At 30.3% G+C, this 24,739-nt stretch overlaps 1 protein-coding gene and 1 long non-coding RNA gene across 2 annotated transcripts in view; both read left to right on the forward strand.

Annotated features, from left to right (window-relative positions):
• The first annotated feature begins 246 nt into the window (after positions 1-246).
• Positions 247-24,739, forward strand: part of LOC134271590 (uncharacterized) — a 29,058-nt gene continuing 4,565 nt past the window's right edge. Inside the window, exons 1-6 of the mRNA XM_062753792.1 lie at positions 247-381; positions 20,587-20,701; positions 21,514-21,656; positions 21,823-21,873; positions 22,144-22,203; positions 23,348-23,414. Coding sequence (XP_062609776.1) covers positions 255-381; positions 20,587-20,701; positions 21,514-21,656; positions 21,823-21,873; positions 22,144-22,203; positions 23,348-23,414 — 563 coding nt within the window. The 5' untranslated portion in view covers positions 247-254. The remainder of the gene's footprint in view (positions 382-20,586; positions 20,702-21,513; positions 21,657-21,822; positions 21,874-22,143; positions 22,204-23,347; positions 23,415-24,739) is intronic.
• On the forward strand, positions 9,610-14,889 carry LOC134271587 (uncharacterized). Its single transcript, XR_009993055.1, has 4 exons — positions 9,610-9,663; positions 10,436-10,492; positions 13,005-13,071; positions 14,462-14,889. It is a non-coding gene; the product is annotated as an uncharacterized LOC134271587 (long non-coding RNA).

The following is a 24,739-nucleotide window of genomic DNA, read 5'->3' on the forward strand; positions in this document are numbered from 1 at the left end:
TTCGCGATTTTCATTTTAACTGAAAATATTTAATCAAAGAATTCACTATCAATATCTCAAAATACAATATACATGTATCCATTACATTAGAATGATGTTTCTATATAAAGATTAATTGATTTTACGATTTTGACTGTGAACATTTTTACTTATATATTCAACTTATAACGACCACAGAAAATACTTTTCGTTAATCGAGAAGCTTTCAGAAAATTAGTTCATATTCTCCCTTTCAGGAAGTTGTATTCTTTTTTATGTGTATCCTATATCAATTTTCAGGTTCCAAGTTTTCCTCCCATAAAACATCAAATATTTTGTTTAAAAAAATTAAGATGACATTTTGGAGTTCACTCGTCGGATTTGTGTTTGTTTCCTTAACAGGTAAAGCAGCGTTTATCATATTAATATAGATTTTCTGTGTTTTTTTCAGACGTGCTTTAATGTCTAAGACATAAAAAGCGTTCGTGATGCATAATAAAAAAAATCGAATCACTTAATATTAAATATTAACAAATTTCAATTTTTTTTCTAAATGGAAATGTCCTGAATAAATGCTTTCTTTCAAATCTTTCATACCGTTGGTATTCAAAACAAAATGTATAAGTGTACATATTTCCAAATGTTATCTTTTTTAGGTATAAAATTTTTTTAAAGATATATTTTAATTCTTAGTCTTTTAGGTATTTCGAAAATCTAACTGTTCATTAAAATAGCAAATACTCCATGAACTTGACAAATGGCCAACACGATAATACATTTAGATACATTAAAATACATTTAGAATTAAAACGGAAACAAATTGAAATGAAATATGAAGTTAACGAAGATTATTCAGAATCATAGTGCATTATTATCTTGGCGGTTTTTTTAGTTTATCTAATGTTTGTCTGATGGCAGATAGGGTTAAACGTGTAAACAAAAGATTTCTTATTTATAAGGTAGTATATTCCAATTTATAGAAAAAAAATTATAACGGCATGTAATTATTGTTTTGGTCCAACAAAATTTTAGCCTATCTCGAGTATGCTGAATCAGAAAAAAAAATATGCTGGCCTTTATGAAAATGCAACTAAAAATGTCAAAATGGCAATTTTTTTCTTATTTTCTCTGAATTCTGTTCAAATACATGTAAGAAAAAAATGTGTGAATATCTCACTGAGGGTAATACATCTATAAAATTAATGAAAGAATGCTAGATTTATAACTTTAATTCAGAATAATTTAATAATTTTCACACATAAATCGAATTTCCTTTAATTTATTCAACTATCGTTTCAAATATCCATACACTGCAGATTAGTATTTTTTCTTCCGCATCTCACTATTGTTTAACTAAATAATGATACCTCTGTAATTTATAATTTAAAATTTGAAAAAGAAATATATATAATGACTTATTCATAGGTTTACAGCAAACAACCTAGTACATCAATCCAATCTCATTGGATTTAGTAATGTGAGGTTACCACTACACCTGCCTTTCCTTATATCACGTATTTCCAGGCATTGTGTTCGCTTTCGTGCATATAAAATGAATAGGAAACGTACTTTCTTATTTCTTTATGTTTGGTGCTGCACATTAGTGGGCACTGTGTATTTGTTACGCAACTTAATTTTTTATCATTTAATTTTCCATCTGCTCAACCTTCTATTGATATGTACAGTACTACAGTGAGTGACTTGTATTCATTTAAAAAATATTTTTCTAAAGCTCTGTATTGATTGATTGTATGTTGTTTAACGTCCCTCTCGAGAATTTTTCACTCATATGGAGACGCGTCATTGTATGCCGGTGAAGGGATTCAAATTTTGACCTTTACTCGGCACTCAGAGACATTGAGCAGTGAGGGATCTTTATCGTGCCAACATCTGCCGCTGACACGGGGCCTCGGTTTTTAAGGTCTCATCCGACGGACCCACAACTTTCTCTTCAAAGTGTCGAGCGCATGGCGAAGGAACAGTTGCTACCCATCTTTTATCGACTTAGGTCAGTCGCGGCCGAGATTCGAACCTTTGACCTCCTGCTCACGAAGCGATCGCTCTACCGACTGAGCTACCGTGAACGGTCTGAAGCTCTGGAAAAGACAAATATTTTGCCGAAACAATTTAAAAGGAAAACTTTCAGGCTTAAGAAATGTTCCAGCGGCAATTCTGGAAATGATGAGCTAGAGCCTTTTACGAGGGTTGTCCCAAAAAGTCGTAGACAGGGAAAACAGTTTAGTTTTTCTTTGCTAAATTAAATTTCTTTTCTTATCAAAGCAAAGAGTAACATTTTATGATCATGCATTTTAAGTTTCATGATGATATCACATTCAATGAGAAAATTATGACAAAATAAAGAAAGCATGTAAGTGCACAAAACCAAGCGCAATTTACGTCTCTTATAACCCTTGACTTAGGGTCTTATATAAATTCAATACTGTCCTTATCATTTAGGAAAGATTCAATATTCAATCGAAATTCTGTCGAAAGATCACCTTACATTATAGGCAGAATACACTGTTTGACGGCCCAGATCGTTCCCCACTGTCTGTGTTTAACAAACAGTTCTTCATACATGAAAGAACTATTTTCGGTATAGAGGAAAAACTATCATTGAATCTCATACCATTAAAAAACAACTTCTCTATTAGTATCTAGTGTTAAATGTCATTTCTGTATTCTTCTTTCCCGTCTCTGGTGTATATATACCTTATTAAGAAAATATTACATTTCCATGCCCCCATTACGCGTTTGATGACGTCTTTTTTTCAAACTCAATTCCAACAACACTTAAATCATGACACCAGTCGTCTGTTTCTTATGCTATTGATATGAAAATTTGAAATGTTACTAAGATTTTGATTCTGTTTTCTCTTATTTAAATTCAAGTTCAATGTTTTACATCGTACGAAAGAAATAAAGGGAAATGTAATAGTTATGTGCGTGAATTATTCCAAATTTTGTTTGTGCGCCGATACACCATATTGGGCTTCATATAAATTATCCCAATATTATTAACATGAAGAGTATTTATTGACGAATTTACAGTTTTAATGAACAGTGGATATATTATGGCCATGCTAAATATGGTTAGTAATGGTTGCATGTTAAAAAAATATATAAACATTTACGACTTTTTTGGACAACCCTCGTATTTTCCTTCAATATCCCCTATTTCAGCTCTAAATGCTATTTGTCTCAGTCAGTCTTCGGAATAATACTCTTTTCAGCAGCTTAAGAAACAACATATTTATGTTCAAATGTAAAAAAAAATGTTTTTCCCAAAACCTTATGCCAAATGGGGTAAATCTCTGATAAGAGGTAGCTTTCTCATTTTTGATCATATGGATCTGTTGTCTTTTTGGATAAAAAAGTCGTTCTATAATCAAAGAAGTCCTAAAACTTTATCATCACACTGTGTGCATTCTTGGGTGAGAAAAGTTATGTGTGCGATCAAATACCATCAGCGGATTCCTTATAAATCCTATCATATTAAAGCTTTCATTTCAATAATCCAATGCCATTCTTGACTTTCATCTAATCAACACTTCTCTTGACAACAATTTGTTAACATACCAAGAACTTTACAAGGCAGCTTGATCCACATTACTTTGTTAGGATAGTATATGGTTGTATCTAGAATCGAGGGCCGGAGGATTGAACACAAACATTTTGTTTTTTCTGAGTTTGTAAATTTTTAAAACAATAGTCACCGAATTCCATCCGCCTATGACAAAAAGTACATGTTTGGGTATCGATTTTGTTTTTGAACGTTTACAGTTTTCCATCATTTATTAATAATATACTAAGTAATGTTGCACTAGACATTCCACAGAAAAGAGAAACATTTATTTTTTTCTTCACTGAACAAAAAGTAGAATGTTTACTTGCCTTTTGGCTACTCTTGGGGTAGCTTAATTGCCATAATGTCCACCAAGCAGCAATTTTTGTGTGATATCGTTGACTTTTAATATTTTGAAAAGATGGTAATAAGTTTCTTTGTAGATGTTGTCAATAGCTTATCTTATAATAGAAGTAATAAAACAAAGATCTGTGTTATAAAAATAATTAATCACTCATTAAGATATCCTTAATGTTTTAATGAATATTTAAACATTATTTTCTTAATTCATAAATGCAAACTGTAATTAATTTAATTAATTTCCTTTTATTTTCTACATAACGACTCAAAATTACCCGATAAGCAGTTTGAATATTGAATGAAAGTCAACTGTTCGCCTATTCAAATCGCCATTTTAAGCTAATTTAAATAATTTTCAAATTTTAACGACTTAATTTTCCGAATAAACGTGATAATATTAGTGTTTTATCATGTCATAATTAGGTCTAAACATTGTTCCATATATTTTAACATACACTTTTTCGTTATGTAAATGACAGTTTTCCATAACATTTTATCTGTTCAGTAGAATTTAGTTGACGGGTTTAAATCCCGTGCTGTTATGTGGTCAGTTTGGGTGTAGAAATTGAGTAGAGCAGACGTAATTCACTTACTCGAGTAAATACAGTATTCTACGTAAAGATAAAAAATATTTGACCAGACTTTGCATCTTTTCTGAGGTACAATGTAATTTTGATTTATCAATTTAAAGGTTTTATCTTATACTCATAAAGTTTCCTGAAATGGCCAAGACCTTAGTTCTTAACTTTGTTGTAAACTACATGATTGAGTAATATGTGTATTGCTATCATTTCAAGTACTAGTATTATGCTAATAGTATATGAAGTCATTCTACCTAAACAGCATTTTTTAATATGTATTTCGGCAAATAAATGTCATAACTTTAAAGAACTTATTCTAGTATTCCTTTTTTGTGGCGACCAATCAGCATGCCTGTGACGTATTATCATTTTCATAGTTTGCATTTCGCTGAGTAAGATATTAACACATCCTTTCTCCAATTTGATCGACACTTAGGAATATTCTTTTTAAAAAATGGATATCCATCATTTTGAATCGCCATTTTGACTTATAACATACAACTTCACATTATTCAGTTGTAAAGGAAAAAATCGCATTCTGTTGTGTATGTATAATTGAAAATGTATAATTCTGAATAAAGCAGAAAAAGAAAAAAATCGATAAATAGATCAGAGAAAATTCGAGTTAAGTGGAGAAATTACTATTTTTTCCTGAATAAAAGTAATTTTACTAGCGTTCTACTAGTTTTCTTTTTTTAAATTTATATTTGTATTACAGCAAGTGAGATATTCACACACACTTTTTCCTATTAGACCATATTAAGAGAAAACAAGAAAAATTTGATTTCGCCATTTTGAATGGCCATTTTTTTCTTTTAATGCCATTTTTATGAAGGCCAGCATAATTTTCGGATTCAGCATACTCGAAATAGGTTTAAAATGCTGGACCGAATTATGATTATTTGCCGTTAAGACTTATGTCTAGCCTTTAAAAAAAGTAGAACCAGACTAAGACAAAGATATCTTTATTTCAACTTTGTTTATACGTACATACATCGAACACAAAACTGCATAACTTTGGAATTGTAAGAAATATATGTTAATGATTTTTTAAAAACGTCATCATGATGTAAAAATAATTTGTCAGTCTTTAATACTTTTTTTGCTGCTATGAAATCGGTGAAAAATTCCACCCTGTCATTTAAATCATACCATCCTCCCCACTCTCACTCCGTCCAAACATGACAATTTTTGATGTTCTTCAAAGTTTTTATACAATAAGTAGTTATCATTTGTCTGGTTTTATAAAACGAAGATTCACAGGTTATTTAATTTTGCCTATTTTTAAAATATCAATCTTTTTAACGTATTTGCTCTAACAATTATTGAAATATAAATGTATCCGTCATTGCTAATTCGCACACATCAGCAATAAATCAAAATATCAAATAAAAAAAAATTAACCGTTTCTGTATCAATATGTAATATCTGTTATATAGGAAGGTGGTTATATCTCAACCCATATTGACTGTCGATTGCCTGGAGTTTTGTATAAGGAAATGAGAAACATAACAGAATCTGGAAGACTTTGTCAAAGATGGGATGCACAGAGCCCTCATAAACACACGTACAACTTATTTAGTCTAGCACAAGAAAACTTTTGCCGTAACTTTGATAGAGAGGAACCATGGTGTTTCACAAATGACTCTAACGTTCGTTGGGAACTTTGTGGTGTTGAAGTCTGTGGTTGGTATACATAAACATTAATATTAACTGTAAAGCGCATTCAATAATATATGATAATATATGATTTTTTTTATTGATTATGAATGTGTTCCTTCATTTATGTTGCCATTTTTGTTGCATTTCAGAATCTCCATGTCTCAATCAGTCCTTTGGAGGAGAACTTATAGCTCAGTGTCCTTCTAAAATTTTACAGGGTGGTGAATTCTGCAGGTTTGCTCTTTATTTTAAAATGTTAGCTTTTGCTTTGTTTCTCTGAATTCGAAATAGATTTTAATGCCATTGCGTGTATACTCACGCGCAGGGAGAAAACTTGCGCTAAGCTGACGTCACAGTTAGCCTACAGAGACGTCAACAAAAATGCAACCACATATGGCAACAAGACATTTAATATTGAGTTTATTTTTATGCTTAAAACATTTAAATTGTAAATATAATGAATTACCAAAATTAAATGTGTAAATGACACAAGTTTCCACGTACGCACATTTTTCTTGAAGAGTCAATGCGCTTCATATATAATATGCCTAAGTGACAAGTTATATGATTTAAACACCAATAATTCACACAAAATTTAGGTTTCTTTAAAGATTGTGCATATACTTATTTATGATTTCATATTTGACTTATCTACCAACGTAAAACCAAAGAGACATATTTAACATAGAGATATGTACTTTTAAGATTAGGGAAACATCTGCATGAACTGAGTATTTCCATCTGTTTTTAGTTCAATAAAAAACCATGTTTCCTGTTTCAAGAAAAATGTTGAAACTTTAACTGATACACCATGTCCAGAGGTCGGCTGGAGATCAACTGCACTGCAAATTCAAAGTTTTATAGAAGGGTTCCTTGGCATGTCTATCTCTGAATTTGAGTTTTAAATTCAACTTTTTTCTGATATCCATTCTATCATATATATGCTCTTGTACATTGTTTAAGATGTGATTGTCCAGAAAATGAGATCAATTTTTAATGCAAAATATAAATTTCGACGACTAACAACACGCTGTGTTACACGTAACATGTTCTTTTTCAATAATTTCTCAAAAATTGCAATAAATAGGGGAAGAAAACTTCCGAATTTCTTCCAACCTAAAAATAGCAATAATAAAAAAAAAATCATTGTGATTCAAAGTCAGAAAGTTTTCTTATCATGATACAGTAAAACTCGGTTATAGCGAAGTCATGGGGACTCGTGAATTTAATTCGCTATATCCGTAATTCGTTATATCCGTATAACGAATTCGTGTAACCATTAAAGCGAATTCGCAATATGGACGTTTTCCTTCAAGTATTACTACCAAATATGTTAGGGAAGGCTATATTACAAACATATCTTCGATAACTAAGGTTTTATTATGAATTAAATTTTTATATACAAATTCTTAAAGAAAATAAAGTCAGTTTTATTTTATTAATTTTTTATAATCTTTGAAAGTTCGTTATAAAAGATGTAAATTTCATTATATTTAACCTTTACGGGACTCAAAATCAGTTCGCTATATCCATAAATTTGTTATATCAGAGTTCGTTTTAACCGTAAAATTTTACAAAGATTTGTTAAGAATTTTGCTGGGGACCCAGAAAAACTTCGCTATATCCGTAAATTCGCTATATCCGTGTTCGTACTAAACGAGTTTTACTGTACTAAAAAAATGTCCCGATATGAAAGACTATCTTTAACAAAGCATATTTCATTAAATCCTTAAATGAAGAAAACATTACAGAGTCAAAATTGGTAAATGTGTTAATGTGTGAAGAAAGTTTTTTTTTACCTTATTGATTTTTAAGCTACCTTAGTAAACTGAGGTGACCTATCGCTATCTGTTTTTAGTCCGTCGTCGTGCTGTATGCTAATCTTTGAATTTTTTCACCTTTTTTCTTTGCAACCGTTCGACCAATTGCAACCAAATTTAGAATAAAACATGTATGGGTTAAGGGGAAATTGTGAATTTCATGGTCCCTGTCTCCTTGGGGCCTGAGGGGGCGAGCAAAAACCGCTTAAACTAATGTAATCTTTACAAATAACTGTTGTGAAATTCATGGCCTCAGAGTCAGGGGTTCTAGTGCTAGAGTGGTGTATTGACAGTCGTCGTTCTCTGTTCTGTCAGATAACTAATATTCCCTAAAACATGAAGAACAGAGGAAATTCGGGTTATCTATTTAGTTTTACTGTCTATCTCATTTGATTTTATCATTTGGTACACCTTTGTTGTATCAGCTTGTTCTGAAAAAGGAAAAGAGTAAGTCTTTTAAAATGAAAATAAGCATGCATGATTGGCAATTTTTTTTCTTCTGATAATAATATTAAAAACAAAATTTTTGCCTTGACTTTGATCTTTTAATGAAATGGTCAACTGTAATGTAATTGACTTCTTCACTTAGGGACATTGTATTTCTTTAATCTGTGAAAAATTCATTAATATGATAAACATGAGAAGAATCCCTCCTTAAAATATTATTCTCGTTTCCGTTTCTGAATTTGCACAGTGAATTTTTCATTGAATGGAATATCATTACAGGTATCACATCTGCATGTAGTAATTCGAGTCTGATTGATGAATTACTAGTGTTTGTTACTTTTGGTGCTCCATGTTACAAGATAGTCAACAGGACATACCCCAAGGAACCATTGTGACCGTAATTTTTATAGCTGTTACTTTAATATATAATTATGTACCATCAGACTAATAATGTTGATATGAAGCATTAAGTGTATATCGAAAAGAGAAGTGTTTCAACCTTTTCTTTTTTATTCTTTTTTTCCAAATGGTACTTCATTATATCGAATTGTTAATTACGCAGTAATGACAACACCTATATTGTGTGGTTTCTAACATAAATAATATAACAAACTCTACCTGTCTTGTAAAAGATAAATTTTACCTGGTTAACAGGTTCTTACCTCTAGTTCCTTTAGGATGGAGGAAAGAAGCCACTCTATGTAAGTTCAAAGTCTCTATTTTACATATTTTATATATAATTGACTACTGATTCAATTCATTTGCGACTGAACCATGGACTATCATATAACATTTAATTATATCAAAGTATAGTGCGAATAGTTATGTTTGCAATTTTCTTGGTTTGAAGATGCCAATGGAATCATCTTCACCAAGTTATAAACAGTCCGTACGATTTCTACATTTCCGTATACGGATTTCAAGAACGATTATGGAAAGTTGCCATATATGCAGTTACTATTCATCAAAGAACACATTTTTAAAGCATTTGAAGCATTTAAGTAAATTATTTAAAAATCAACTTGTACCATTTTATGTTTCTAAACAAATAACCATTGCCATTAATCGACATTTATTTATAAAACATTAGCACAGCTTACTAAGATATATTCACAAACTCATTGCGTTACCAATTTATTTACATTTATTTCCATGTCCATTCATGATAAACAATCGCTCGATTTTCTTTTAGACATAGGTATAACTAATTTTTTGTCCAAGTTTCCTCTTCCAGTTAAAAATGCCACAGGTATTTTGTTTTATTCTTCCATTACCATGTTCATGACAAAACAGATAAAATAACATGCTACAATTTTAAAAAGTGGGTGCATTAATTGGTGTTTATTCAATCTACTTATTTTGATTTAAAATAGTGCTGGAAAGAACTTACTAGGGGTTTTAATAAAATCTATTAAACAAAAAAACACCAAAATTTAATGCTTTATGTACTTTACTGAATATAAAATTGATTTGAATATCATTTTTGTAAATACTAAGTTAGAGAAATTTACGTCGATACTGGCACTCAAACGTGTGCTATATGATATATGCTAAGATGACATATGACGTGTGATTTATATACAAATAACTCGCACAAAACAAAAAATAATCCTTAATATTTACATTCGCTGTGTTTTTCTTGTATACTCACGCGTAGAAATATACACGGAGAAACGTGCGTTAACCTGACGTCACAATAAGGCTACAGCGACGTCACAATTAGGCTACAACTACTAGTGAAAGTACAACAATATAGGGCAGCAAGAAATTCAAATATTGAGTATATTTTTGGTGCTTCTAAACACGTAAAATGTAAATATAAGGAATGTTTTTGAGTTTAGTGTGAATTATTGGTGTGTGAATCACACAGACTTGCACATAGGCATATTTTGTATGAAGCACTAGCGCGCTTCATGAAATATGACTACGTGACAAGTCTGTGTGATTCACAAACCAATAACTCACACAAAACTTAAAAACATTCCTTAAATGGTATTTGAATTGCCCATTCTTTGATTTAGAAACATCAACAGAAAAACAAGACATAGAAACAGGAATGTCCGAGATACAACTTTACTGTAAGTTCTTCATTAGTTCTCTGTTTGAGTTGATTTTGAAAAAAGTAACATTAAAACATTTTGAAGTATCAAGTTTTTTTTTAAAAGTACACAGCATTGTTAAGGCTGAAAAGGGGGCAGGGCCTAATTTATAAGGGAAACGTTAAGTATGACGTCACACAAAAAGATGACTTTATGTATTTCTCATAATTCCTGAAATGAAATAATTTACAATATTTAACTGAATTTACATAATAAACAACAATAAAACTTATCAATGCATTTAAAAAAGTTGCTAGTTAAATCCCATGTAGTTCGTAATAAATAAAGCACTGATCGCGATGAACTTGTGCATATGACGTCATTTTGGTAAAAATTACGTATTTCATGTGCTGTGAGAGACAGATAGAGGATTTTTTAACAATGAAAAATGTGTTTTATTATTAAGCAGAATATTATATAAAGTTCTCTATAGTCGATTAATACCAATGCATACAATCTGTTTATGCATTAACTATCAAGAGAATGTATTTTATTAATCTTATTGTGTTTTTATGTACAGATTACGTATATTTTACATCGAGATGCCTCATAAAATCGTACTTTCGCAAAGGGCATGCACTGAGAAGATCTTAACCGTTTTTTGAATATAGATAAAAGGATACTTCCTTAACTTGAAAAGTGCTGCTGCTTTCTTCAAATTGACAGCGTGGTTTTATAAGTAAACAAAATATTTGGTGAAAGTCAAACATATTTCGACATTGGCCTATTTACTTGAAAATTTAGCTATAAAAACGCGAATTGTATTCAAAGCAGCAACACTTTTCAGAAAGTATGCAGAAGCAATTCATAGCTTGAATTTTTAATTTCAATTAGGGCATGCCTTTGCGATATTGAAATTTGTTAATGACCTACATTCAGTACACGAACTATGCATTCATCACGTGACTGTCCATCGATAACACCAAACTTCATACAGTACAGAGTGGCTTATACTATGATATTTCCATAAGTATTCAAGTTTTGTGATAATAAAACAGCTTAATTAAAATAAATTCAGTTTTAAAAAATCCACATCTATTTTCAATTGATTTCTTATAGTAGGCCTTAACAGTGCTGTGTTAAATACATATTAATCAACATTTCATTATGTCTTCATCAAGATCATTAAAACAACTAAAATGGGTTTATCATTTCGGCCTAGACCAGTTAATTCGCTAAAGAAAACAGAATCTTTGATATATTTAGGTATAAAATATTAAAATTTACGTTCTATTCTTTAGTACACTGTTTAAAATGGCACAAAAACTCGTACAAATTTTATTAAAATTCCAAGGTCGCAAAAAATTCAATATTGTTCCTAAACATAGCATGTTTGATAATTCAAGTGATCTTCACTAAAGTCACAACAAACGTGTTCACTAAAACTTAAAATTTTATATTTATCACAATATTGATAACATTTCGATTTGTAACATCCCGTGAATGGTATTTGCTGTATCTTATGTTAATGTTAAACGGTGAATCAAAATCTTACGTTTCTTTTAAGACATATGTGGCATACAGAGAAGGATAAATGAAATTTTTGAATATATAGCAAAAAAAATGGCAATAAATTGCACTGTAAAACAAGAAAGACTGCACAATATAAGTGTAGGAAAAACAAAAGTTGAATTTACCATTTTTGTTCTTAGCTCAGACTTGTAAACAACATTCAACTGGAGCATGCAAGGGTAAAAATATTTCCTAACGAATTTGTAAAAAGATTGCAACAAACGTTTCGATCTACTGGTCTACTTACATTCATTCCTTGGGTACTTTAGACCATGGTTACTACGGTAGCTTATTTATCTTTTCTAAGCACGCGAGGAAGAAATAAAAAAGTAAAGAAATACTTTTGTTATGGAGCATATTGAAATTATTTTTACTTTTAATTTTCTCCATTTTTAGGGTTCTGAAGCCTATAATTTTCTGATACCTATTCTTTTAGGAATTGAACAAATTTTTTTCGGGTGATGCAAACTCTGCAAAAAATTGTCAATTTTCCCCTGCCTCACGGTGTCTCTTTAAACAAGCGGGGTTTCTGTTATTCCGAATTTCAAGCTGGGAGATAAAAAAAATTCTGTAACAGGGACAGAAGAAAATGTATGACTGAACCGACCACCTTTGCAGAGCTAAATGTTCTTTTTTGTATGATGAGGCTAATAGCCGTAATTAGAGGGTGCTTAAAAACAAACCCGGAAAAATCTCTCAAGACCAAACATTCACACAAAATACTGATAAATAATAGTAACGCATTCCTGTAGGCATTTATAGCACGTAAATTCATTAATATACATAAAAACACATAATTTACATGAGAACGCTGAGTTTTGTTAAAATTTGTTCAAAGAAAGGCGTATATATAGAGCACATTCGTCTAATGCAGAATAAACTTTAAACAGTGTAATAATAGTAATAAAGTGATGAAAGTCAAGTATGTCAACAATTGTAAATCGTATATATATATACATATTTTTTCTTTCTTTTTCAGTTGTTGTTTGATTTACATTTGTCATTCTTTTCTCTGTCAGTTTGACTGTAACGATTTTTAGAATAAGGTGTGTAGAAATACGGGTTTATCTAATATTTCAATAAAAATTGAATTAAAAAATAAACTGAGAAATTACATAATGAATAAATTGAACGTAATATAGTTCGTTTGTTGCGCAAATGAGAACGTTATTATACCGAAATTATATAGTTTAGTCTACGAAATGCAATTATGAAAACTTAGTTATTTTAACTGTATATTAAAATTTAAATATTACGAGGGTTGTCCAAAAAGTTCGTGGACAATGAGTTTTTCGGCAAAATAAATTGTTCTATACAAATCTATTGTATATCAAAATATTTCTTATGAAAAAACAAATCAGAATGATTTAATTTTTATTTAGGAAACTTTAATATATTTTTTTTTAAATCAGGGTCTTTAAAGATCGCAGATTGTGCGCACGGACCAGTCTGACGTTAAGCTAATTTCATTATAACGTCAAACATTTGGATTTTGAATTAAAACATGTTCATGGACACACACTTCATTTCTTTTTTTTGCTAGCAATAATCTTTAAGTATAGATTATAATTTATTTAATTTTTAAAATTTAAAACAATGCACAAAAATTTACGAGCGTCACCTAAATAAAGAGTTTGTATACACAAACTGCACAGCCCAGTCCGACGCTGCGCTAGATTTATAACAACGTCATGAATAGAAATCTCCATTTCAGTAACTTACATGTGTTTTTAAATTCCTGTAATGTCTTCAAATTTGTACACACCGTTGAAAAATTGTATATACCAATGTGAAATTGATACACTTAATATATTTCAATAATTTTGAGTTGTTTTAACAAATATTTTGTCTCTTACATTGTTTCAACCGTATAAAAACTATTTTTTTTTTATCGGACGCTGCCCCGTGCAGACAGCCGACGTCGCTTTTTTTGCCGAGTTTTGACACATATTTGTTAGGGTTTTTGTTTAATATTTGCACTATCTATTTATAGTAAGTGATACTTAAAATATCATAAAATGGTTATAGCTTCTTTATTTGTGTTATACATAATTTTTTTTTAATTAATTGACTTGTCTTATATAGAAAATAATCATTTTTAATCCGAACACTTTATATCAGAGTTTATGTCATTATAACCTTGGTCCGTGCGCACTATCCACGACCTTTAAAGACCCCGATTTTTACAAAAATATTACTTTCCATCAATAAAAATTAAATCATTCTGATTTTTTTTTCATAAGAAATATTTTGATATGCAAAAGATTTATATAGAACCATTTATTTTCACAAAAACGTCATTGTCCGCGAACTTTTTGGACAACCCTCGTAAATGCAGTGTTCGGTATTATTGTTTCCCAGTTCATAACACTGCTTTTATGTCTTGATTGTTGAATTTGACCTGTCATTTATGCAATATGCTCCAATCTCATTCAGAGTTATTCTACTGAGAAAAAGAAGAAGAGAAATAATGCGCCTCCCTACAGTTCCAACTTCAGATGATCCTCCGCACGAATTCGTCGAAATACACTCAGATAACCCCTACCTTGATCTCGATCACGACATTTTATATGAGGAAGATGAAGGTTATGAATTAAATGAAGAACCCAGCACTCAGAATCGCCCAGATTACGATAGTGAAGGGCTATACACGACCCCTAATAACGTAGAAGGCGCCTATTTAGATGTTGTGCATGAAAACATTAAATTTGATTTTGAAAGCAGTAGCCCTGAAAACGTCAGAGCCAATTATAATTTAGAGGAGAATACTATTGATTAGATTCCCGTTTGAGATTTGTTCCGAACAGACGTTATAAAGAGAACAACTTGAAATAATAACCACAACTGATGAAGAAGAAATAAGACTACCCACACGTATGACTATAATGCGAATTTTTACTCTGGATAAATTTGATATCATTTTGATAATGAAATATTGTTTTCTTTTCAACTAGACTTAGAACTGTTTCGTAAATATCAATTGTAATAGTTTGGCAGATCAATTTCAATTAAATAATATTAGTGTATATGTAACATATGGAGATAACGAACAGTATTCCAGATCAAAATCCATAAAACAGTGCAAAATAGGAACAGAGCAAAGACGGACCTCCAAAACATTAGAGATAGGATCTGTACTCATAAACGAGTGAGCACCCCCTGTCGAAGGGTCAAATTCGCCGTTCGCTTGTTTTCATGATCGGGGGAAATAAAAGAAGAATCCTCGTCAATTCAGTGTATAAATGGATTAAATAAGAGTTCTATCTATTCAGCTGTATTATTCAATGACCAAGGTCTGCAAGTTATAGGAAACTATAATTATAACAATAATAACTAACTACTGATACACTATAATAAATTGTATCATTATCCTTTATAAATAATGGAAGTATGAAGTAGAGTTTTCAAGGAACGCATGTGTCGCCTGCTTTTAGTTTCCTGAAAGGTGAAACTAAATATTAGAGTGGTCAGTTATTAATTTGCTACTAGCATATACAGTAACCCATGCCAAAAAATAGCATGAGAGTTCATAAATCCACAAAAACGACATCCACACATAGTATAAAACTGCAATCTAGTTCGTCAATCAAAAAAATATGATTCACAACCCCTAAATGAATAATTAAGTTGAATTCATTATGAATAATTATTTATCATTTTACAAAGGTGTTAAATATACGTGTATTAAAGTCTTAACACCAAATTGTCACTCTACACGATCCGCTGTGGGATCCCGATCGCGAAGTATTTTCAGAATATTTAAATATCAATATGTGTGGTTACTGAATATCATCCAGTTTCAAAGAACAGTATAATAAGCTCATAAACATGTATAAATGTTAATTTTCAACACCCGCCACTCAAAATTCAAAAATCTTAAATTAAATTGTCCAAAGTATTCTTAAAGTAGTTCAAAGGTCAAGGTCAGGTAAATTGCAACGCGTGTACTTTTTCTAAATGTTTTATGACAATCAGTGTACATGCTCAATAGCATAGATTTACCCCTTAACTGTCAAGCAAACTGTATATAAGCATTTTTTTTTATTTGTAGTCAAGTAGATCAAAGGATAAGGTCAAGGATCATGAGGTCTGTAACCATGACAATTTACAAATATAATAGTGTTAAACAATAAATGTGCAAAATATCGAGTCCATATCTCTTTCAGTTCGTTAGATACAGGGTGTGACAGAAGGACAGACGGACAGACAGACAGACGTCGGGTAGAGTGAACCCTTTGTTTCACTCAACCGGCTACACAAAAACATCAGTCAGCATTTGATTCAATGATGAAACATATGTAGATAACAAACATTATTTAAAATCACAAGTTCATCGTTTTTTTATTTCAATTTCCTCTTAAGGCTTTTGAATATTATGCAATTTTTCTTGTTTTATGTCATTGACAGAATACAATAAACAATATAGCATTACTTGGATAAGGTGTTTGAATGTCGTAAAGTATTCTACATGTATTTCTGATACGATGAATTTCTTGACCTGGTATAGGGCGTTTTACGAAATTAGATTATATGTACAAGAAGAAAAGAAGACAAAATATGTCATGATGTTTTGTTATTTCCTCAGTGGAGTTCTTTGGTATTCAATAACAGGTAAACAATATTTACAATTTTTTTTTCAATTACAGTAACTCTATTAATTAAGCACTTTAACTATCCCCTTCATTTAAACATAGATACAAACAGGTTCAAAGCAAAGAAATGTTAATCAAAAATATGCAATGATTTTATAGAGAGATAATTGTCTCTATGATGGTTTTTGCTTTTTTAATGATAATCAAAATTATAATGTCTATATATCAACAACTTTCAATTTTTTTATAGTATTTTACGTTGGCTCTTTGCTACAAAAATCACTCTCTTAAAAACATATTTGTATTACATATGAAATCTTTTAATTTGACAACATTTTTCAAGCAATGTAGAAATTCAAAACAATTCATTTACAATGTGAGAGATTGATGGGGTTTTTTTGTTTCAAAACGTGTATGGAATAAGATGGTGATAGTACAGAGCATATGTTTTTTCTTAGGTTACCTAGAATATGTAGTTAGATAGTAAATTTAATTGTGTTATGCTATTTTCTTAACTTTTAGACAGATATTATATAACAAAGGTACAAAACAATCCATATTTATCATAGGAACCATTACAAACGATCAAATAAAATCAACAATGATGAGTTTTGTTATATACATTTACGAAAAGACTCAATTAAAAATAATTTTAAATTTGGTGCTGAGATGATATAGGTTATTAATTGAAAGTAGGATTTTGACGTTTGGGGCAATTTCAATTCAGTTAAGTCGTATATACTTTATTCTGAATTTAACTGTTTGAAATTTAGAATGTTTTTATCAGTCATTAAAAACACAAAAATGCACATTTTTGTTAAAGATATATTATTGGTAAACATATTTGCCTCAAGAACAAACTTCAGTTACTTCGGAAAAGAAGCATTAATTTGCTAAATTATGTTTAGCTGACATAACTGAGGTCTATAAAGCAAAGTTCTGCATTTCTAGTTATGGCATTATACAGAAAATATTTACATTTACTTTACTATATTTCAAACACTTCTGATATGTTTTAGAAGTATGAAGTTAACATTGCATAACTTTTTCCGACTTGTTTTATAATATTCCACATCGTATAAGGACACGTGGAAGTAATAAGCTTTTTTTGTCTTTTAATCATACAAAGGTTTCACTGTACCAACTGACTGTCGATTGCCAGGAGTTTTATATCAAGGAACGAAAAACGTAACAGAAACTGGTAGACCGTGTCAAAGATGGGATACACAAAGCCCGCACGAACACAATTATGATATATTTAATCTGGCACAAGAGAACTACTGTAGAAATTTCGACAGAGAGGAGCCATGGTGTTTTACCAATGATTCAAACGTTCGCTGGGAACTTTGTGGCGTAGATGTTTGTGGTCAGTACCCAAAATACATATAAGCCAACTATTAAATAGATACAATTTAACAAATGAAAAAAGCAATACTTATTAGGCTGCCTTTCAAAAATCACGTATATGTAATGAAAGCCGTACCTGGTAATCTTTGTTATTGGAATGTATCTTAGTTAAACAAAATAACAAATAATCGTTTATGAGAGCATAAATGGGATACGTCATGTTATATGATGGTTAATCCAAAAGTAATGTCATAAGTGCTATTTAATCTTTAAGAATCGATATCAATCAGCGAACTACTTCTATCTACATTGATTTTCGCCAAAACATTTCCTACAGATATACGAGGGTCGTTAGAAAAGTTGGAGGACACATTGAATTACGGAAAATCTATTGAGTACTATGAAGTATGACCTATGTCTGAATAAATTCCTACATTTTGTTTATTTGTATGTCAAAAATCAGGTCCATATAATAAAATCTTGAAAATTTACAACGATTTTTACTGTGAGGTTATAGGATTCACGGAGCAATCACTTGACGTAAGGCGACGTAACAACCAGATTTCAACCCGTTAACCTTTGTCGCAGTTCTATAAATCTTTAGATTTTTCTGATCTTTTTTCTACTTTAAAATTGAATATCTATATATCAAGAAATGTTACTTTTCTTCGACTATGTCTTTTGTACTGATTCGGATATTATTGAGATCTTAAAAAAGGTTTATGCAGTTAATCGATCAGGTATGGAAACTATGCATTACCATATAGGCGCAACGCAACGTCCATGCGATACGGGGGTACTGAAGTATCGCTGGAGTTAATCTTTCAAAATGTCAATCCTTCCATTCTTGTGAAGCTACAACCATTTGAAAACTTCTCCTTTGTAGGTGTAGGAAATTCCCGGCAGCATCTTGAATATTTTAATCTCTTTTTTGACATTTTCCAGTCTGCATGCATAATTTTTACGTACTTGCAGTGCTCCATGACCAACAATGACGTTCCGATTTTTGGCTGTGTTTTAACGCATTGATCATTGATAAACGGCTATAAAACAGTCAGATACCCTCCAATTTAGTTCAAAATTTCTCCCAGTGATGTTTTATGAATACCTTAGCGGCAGGTAAAATATCATAAACCTCTTTGCGTTACAATTGTGCAATTTTTAATTTTAATAGTGAGTCTCTGTGATGTAAACGTGCCAAAATGTAGCATGCTCCTTGAAGCAAGTTTTATCAAAAAATAAAATCTGTATAATTTTTAATAATCACCGGCGAGAAAAAATTTCTTGTATATTTATTGGAAAAAATGTAAAGATTCTATCTGGAAAGTTTGACCGGTTTCGTGGAAGTAGCACGCTCACAATTGAACTTGTCCGCGAACTTTTCTAACACCCCTCGTATGTAATACTTTTTTTGCAAATAGTAAAATAAACACAACTTATTCTCTTCTATCACTGTATAGAAAGATATACCGACGTCATTATGACTTTTATTCTCTGCACACATTTTCAGTTTATCGAAAAATCTTTTAAATCTCTATGGTAGTAAAAAGGATTGAAAAGAAACATGTACGAGTTTTAAAAAAGTCCGCACATGAACTGAAAATGAGTACCGAAAAGGTATATAGCAGTTACATTCTTGCTGTGTCGCGATAGATAAAACATAATGCAGTGATTATTTGAATGTTTTTAGGTGATAATCATTATACAATGAAATTTGAAGACATAAAATTAAAAAAAAAGATAGAGGTATTAGTATTTAAATCTTGGTTGATAAAATTAGATTATTAACAAGATAAGTTTGTAAAAAAAAAAAAAAAAAAAAAAAGAAGAAAAGATAAAGAAAAAACTGATGACTCCATTTCAGCAGCTTATGGAGAAGGTTGAAGTTTCTCAAATGCAAGTCAGGTTCAAGGTCAAAAGATCAAACTTGTCATTATCAATTCAATAATTTGGTTATAACGAATTCAAACAAATCTGTAATAACAGATTAAATTCGTTATAACGAATTCAACAAATATGTAATAACAGATTAAATTCGTTATATTGAATTAAATGAATCTGTTATAACAAATCAAATTCATTAGAACGAATTCAATAAATCTGTTATAAAAAAAATTAAATTCATTATTAACAATTCAATAAATCTGTAATAACAAATTAAATTCGTTATAACGAATTCTAAAAATCTGTTATAACAAATTAAATTCGTTATAACGAATTCTAAAAACATTATAACGAATTCTAAAAATCGTTATAACGAATTCAAAAATCTTTTTTGATAGGTCCTAAATGGGCTTCCGTAGCTTCTGAACAATTACGATAGTGAATTGTTTTATTTTTTATCTATATAAGTCCTTCTTAGAACTTTGATATGTTATTTACACGAAACAGAAATTGAACACGAGTAGTAAATGCTGGTCATCTTTAAAAAATGATATATTCCACCAATCTTCGTTATCACAATATAGGCAGTTTGTTTAAATAAGAAATATACCAATTTTAAAATACATGGACATGTGATCACATGCTTTCGAAGTAATTTTGTACAGTATTAATTGAAGATTTTTGCTCATACCAACGACTTTTCAAATGTTATTGTCATTGATTGTTATTTAGATTCAGGTCTGATATCCCCATGTCGAGATCCAAATCTTATCAACAATTCTTTGAGAATGATGAACGTAGGAGTGCCTTGTTTTTACAAGTCAGTCAAAAGATCTAAGACTGTATCATGTCGGTTTGTATCTCTGTGTAATAGTATTTATTTTGAAAACGTTCAATTCTAATTGATTCACAAATATGTATGATTGAAAGAAGAGGGGCTTGATGATAAATAAATTACAATGTTTGAAGTCAATGGATTCGAATGGCTAACAAATGTTCTCAATTATACAATATTACAAATAAATTAAATAAGGCTTTGAATTAACAGAAAAATTCATAACATCATTCATCAAATGAAATAAATGGTCTTACCATGCATATTTTTCAAACAGTTTCAAACCTAATTGGTTATACAGTAATTATAACAAAATTTAATTAGGTGAACATCCGTTGCCTAGAGGTAATAGAGTCGTATTTAGATTTAATTGGATAGGGCTATATACGTTAACAATATGTGAGGCTGTTCTTCTTTTTAGCATTCATGTTGATATTTTTCTCTTTTTATCTGTTTCTGTCACAATATGATTTTACAGACCAAAGTGAATAAGTGTGAGTAACAAGGAGAGTGAATGTTGTGTAAAAAAAAAAACATACGATAATAATGTATTGGGATGAAAAAAAATTAAATGGAAAAAAATGAATTGTTCTCATACTTTTTAACATCAAGGAGCTAAAAGGTTATACGTTATCTTATTTTTTTTTCATCTAATTCAATGTTCTGAATTAATTACAGACTAAAGATTAACACAATTCCTCACATAATTGTTTTGTTTTGTCAAATAAGAGGTTCCTCAAAATATGGTATGATTTGAGAAATTTTGTTTACACTTTAACTAGAGCAAGTTGAATAATTTTCAAAATATTCATAAATTTTTATACATGTAGAAATATTCAGAGGGCAGCCCATTGTGTAATATCGAGGCTTAATGATGAAACAAACAACACATGTGACGTCAAGGATAAAATTTACCTGGCCAAAAAATTTTTAGCTATCTTTCCTGAACAAAGTAGGGTCAATGCCAGTATATGTAAGAATTCAATATTTATTGATTTGTTTTCTTTTTCAATTTCTATAATTGAAAGTAAAAGGTAATCAATATATCGGATACTGAGTAGACATGTAGAAGTAGTATACGGTTACTGTATATACTAAGGCAAGATCATGGTTAATTCTACGGGCATATACTTTTGTAGGCATCAAAGAATTCTTATCTGAGTTTCCTGCAACGATTGACAATACAACAGGTACATGTATTTCTTAAAATATACGATACATATAAGATATATGTATGATTTTTCTTTTGCATCAATTTCTTGCTTTTTATGTTCACAATGTATTTATTCATTATAGTATTAAATATTGGTGTCTAATATTCAAGGATTTTTTTCTTAAACTTTTTGATACAGCACTTCAACAAATTTTTATTCTCTCAAGATTGTAGATTTTTTTAGAATGAAAAATCTTTGCATTTCTGTTCAAGGCTTAAGAAAATTAGTGTATTGTTTTTTTTATAGATACTATCACTCTTTTAAGAGATAAAGAAGCATCTACTTACTCTCAGACGCATGTTTTTCGTAAGTTGAACATCAAGATTCTTTCAGTGGTTCCTTTTGAAAAGAAAGCTATTGAAAATGGATGTGTTTTCACACTTTTACGTTTGAAGTGTAAAATGACATACAAAGATTTTTTTCATAATGAAAAAAAAAACATAATCAAAGGAAAAAAATGTTAAAATTATATCTTCCGTTTTCACAATATACATAGATCAAATCTAACAATATCAATTTACAAGGGCACAAGTACGATGGGTGATCAAAAAGTTCGCAAACAAATTGAACAACTTCCATAAAACAAAAAAATCAGGTTTCCGTATTTGTTATTTTTTAAAGCATAGCCCTCTATGGTTCTATTGCACATCTGCTGCCGTTCTGCACATGCACGAATCACATAGTCATGTGATATGCTTCGAAGCAGTCTGTTCATAGACGCTAAAATATTTATTTCGAGTCTTATGTTTTTTACCATGCAAGTTAATTTTTTTCACAAGAAAAGTTCATTTGTCAGAAATGACCATATCTCGGAAATGGGATAGGTGTATAAGGATATCATTTCCCAGGAAAAAAATATTGACCATCACAACCCGAGTGTCTTAGGAACGTCGTTTATCCAATATGGATAGAGTTGTAGGGGCCTACTTTTTATCATATTTAGTATGTTAAAAGTCTAAATTGAACGATGTTTTAGGGATTTCATAATAACATTATTAAGATATTTAACGATTTTTTAAATGTAACTTCGCAATCTTTCATAATTGCAAAGGAATTTCCAAATTATAAGTTATACTTTATAGCTGTTTGTTTATCGAGTAAGACTGTGTCATTTTTCGTCACCTATATATTGTCGTCATTTTCTCATTGTGACGTCACACTGATGAAAAAATCATTACTTTTTATATGCTATATATAGAACATGTGCATGATCATATGGTTGTCAAATTTCATTCATGGTTTTTTAGGTATAGAGATAGTTCGCAAACATTTTGACCACCTCTCGTATATAATTAAATTTGAAATTATAATACGTTTTTTCTCTTTTTTCATAGCAAATACAAAAAGCATTTTTTTTATTCTGAAGAAATCTAGAATGGAAGTATTTTTTTGTATGATCGACTACAGTATATTTTATATGTCATACCTGAACATTTATCATATATTTCAGTTGCTATCGGATTTACATTAGTGATGGTATTTGTTGCCAGCGTAATAATTTGTATATTCGGAATAAGGTGGGTTTCCTTATGTTTTCCATTTAAAACGTTTTTCATTTAAGATAAGATTTAGATTAACTCTCAGAGTTTTACTCTAATTTTTCAGCGCGTTGTCTTTAGAATATATTTTTAGGAAGAAAATTTACCTTATAAATAGTTATAAGGTAAAAACTAGTTATCATATGACGATATATTTTAGTTCAGAGGCAATGTAACTTAGCAAAAAGGTCACGACATGTTAAGCATATCATGCAAAAACTGATGATTAAGTAGAATATTCGTTACGAAGAAAACGCAAAACTAAATAAGAAATGTTTAGCTTTTTGGTGCAAAAAATATTCCTCAAATTTAGGTAGGGTCTGTCCGTGCTTCTGAAAAATTGACTGTATGTTTTGTTTTTCATATTCGAGAACTTATTTTCTCATACAGACATCACACGCTATAAGTGAAGTGCCACAAATTATTGACATACTGTAAACGAACTTTTATTCGCAATGACCTTATTTCGCGATTTACCAATAAATAATGCCCTGAACTGTATGACACACAATGCAGATATCACATGACAATAAGCTTGACCTTTTCGCAATTTTGAATCTTGAATGAATTTATAACAATTTATGTGGCGACTTTTCATCTCATAGCTTCATTGTGAGATGCTGGAAAACAAGGGCTATTCGAAACACTGCCTTAAAAATGAATGGTAAAGAATCGGTAAACTTGAGTGAAAAATAAAACTTCATTAAAGCTGCTGTAAAACTCCTTAAAAATACGAAAGAAATATTCACTGAAATATGTAAATATGTATGGCAAACAATGTATGTTTTACAGACAAATGATCAGGTTGGTTTCATTGATAAAGAAAATTATATAATGGGCATCAAAAATGAGTAGCGTCCTTGCCAAACAAAAACTATGACAACTAATGTACTGTTTGCCAAATTTCAACATATAATCAGTGATGTTGTATGATTGACATTCAAAACACATAGCAAATTTGATAGACATCTTATCCGGAGTAGTTTGCACAGTTTTATACAAACGGTTGATAGTAAAAAAGCTTAGTAATCAAAGGTCACTCTATGTTCTGAAAAATGAGTGTAAACGACGTTTTAAGAATATCTAAACAACTATTTTGAAATATCAGTGAATTTAATGTTCCATGTTAGTTTGAAATTCAAACAGATAATGAACTTGAATCTATTGCTACAAACCCTCGATACAAAATTTACAATAAGATATACTTGACAGAACCAGCAAAGGTCTGAGAAGAGCAAAGGACTGCAATAGCACGAAGACAGATTTATATTCAATTTTTTTAACTGTTAGTGGTCTTGTTGTTC

The sequence above is a fragment of the Saccostrea cucullata genome, unplaced genomic scaffold, assembly GCF_032062105.1.
Source record: "Saccostrea cucullata isolate Sc308-1 unplaced genomic scaffold, CSIRO_AGI_Scuc_v1 ctg499, whole genome shotgun sequence".
NCBI lineage: Eukaryota > Metazoa > Mollusca > Bivalvia > Ostreida > Ostreidae > Saccostrea > Saccostrea cuccullata.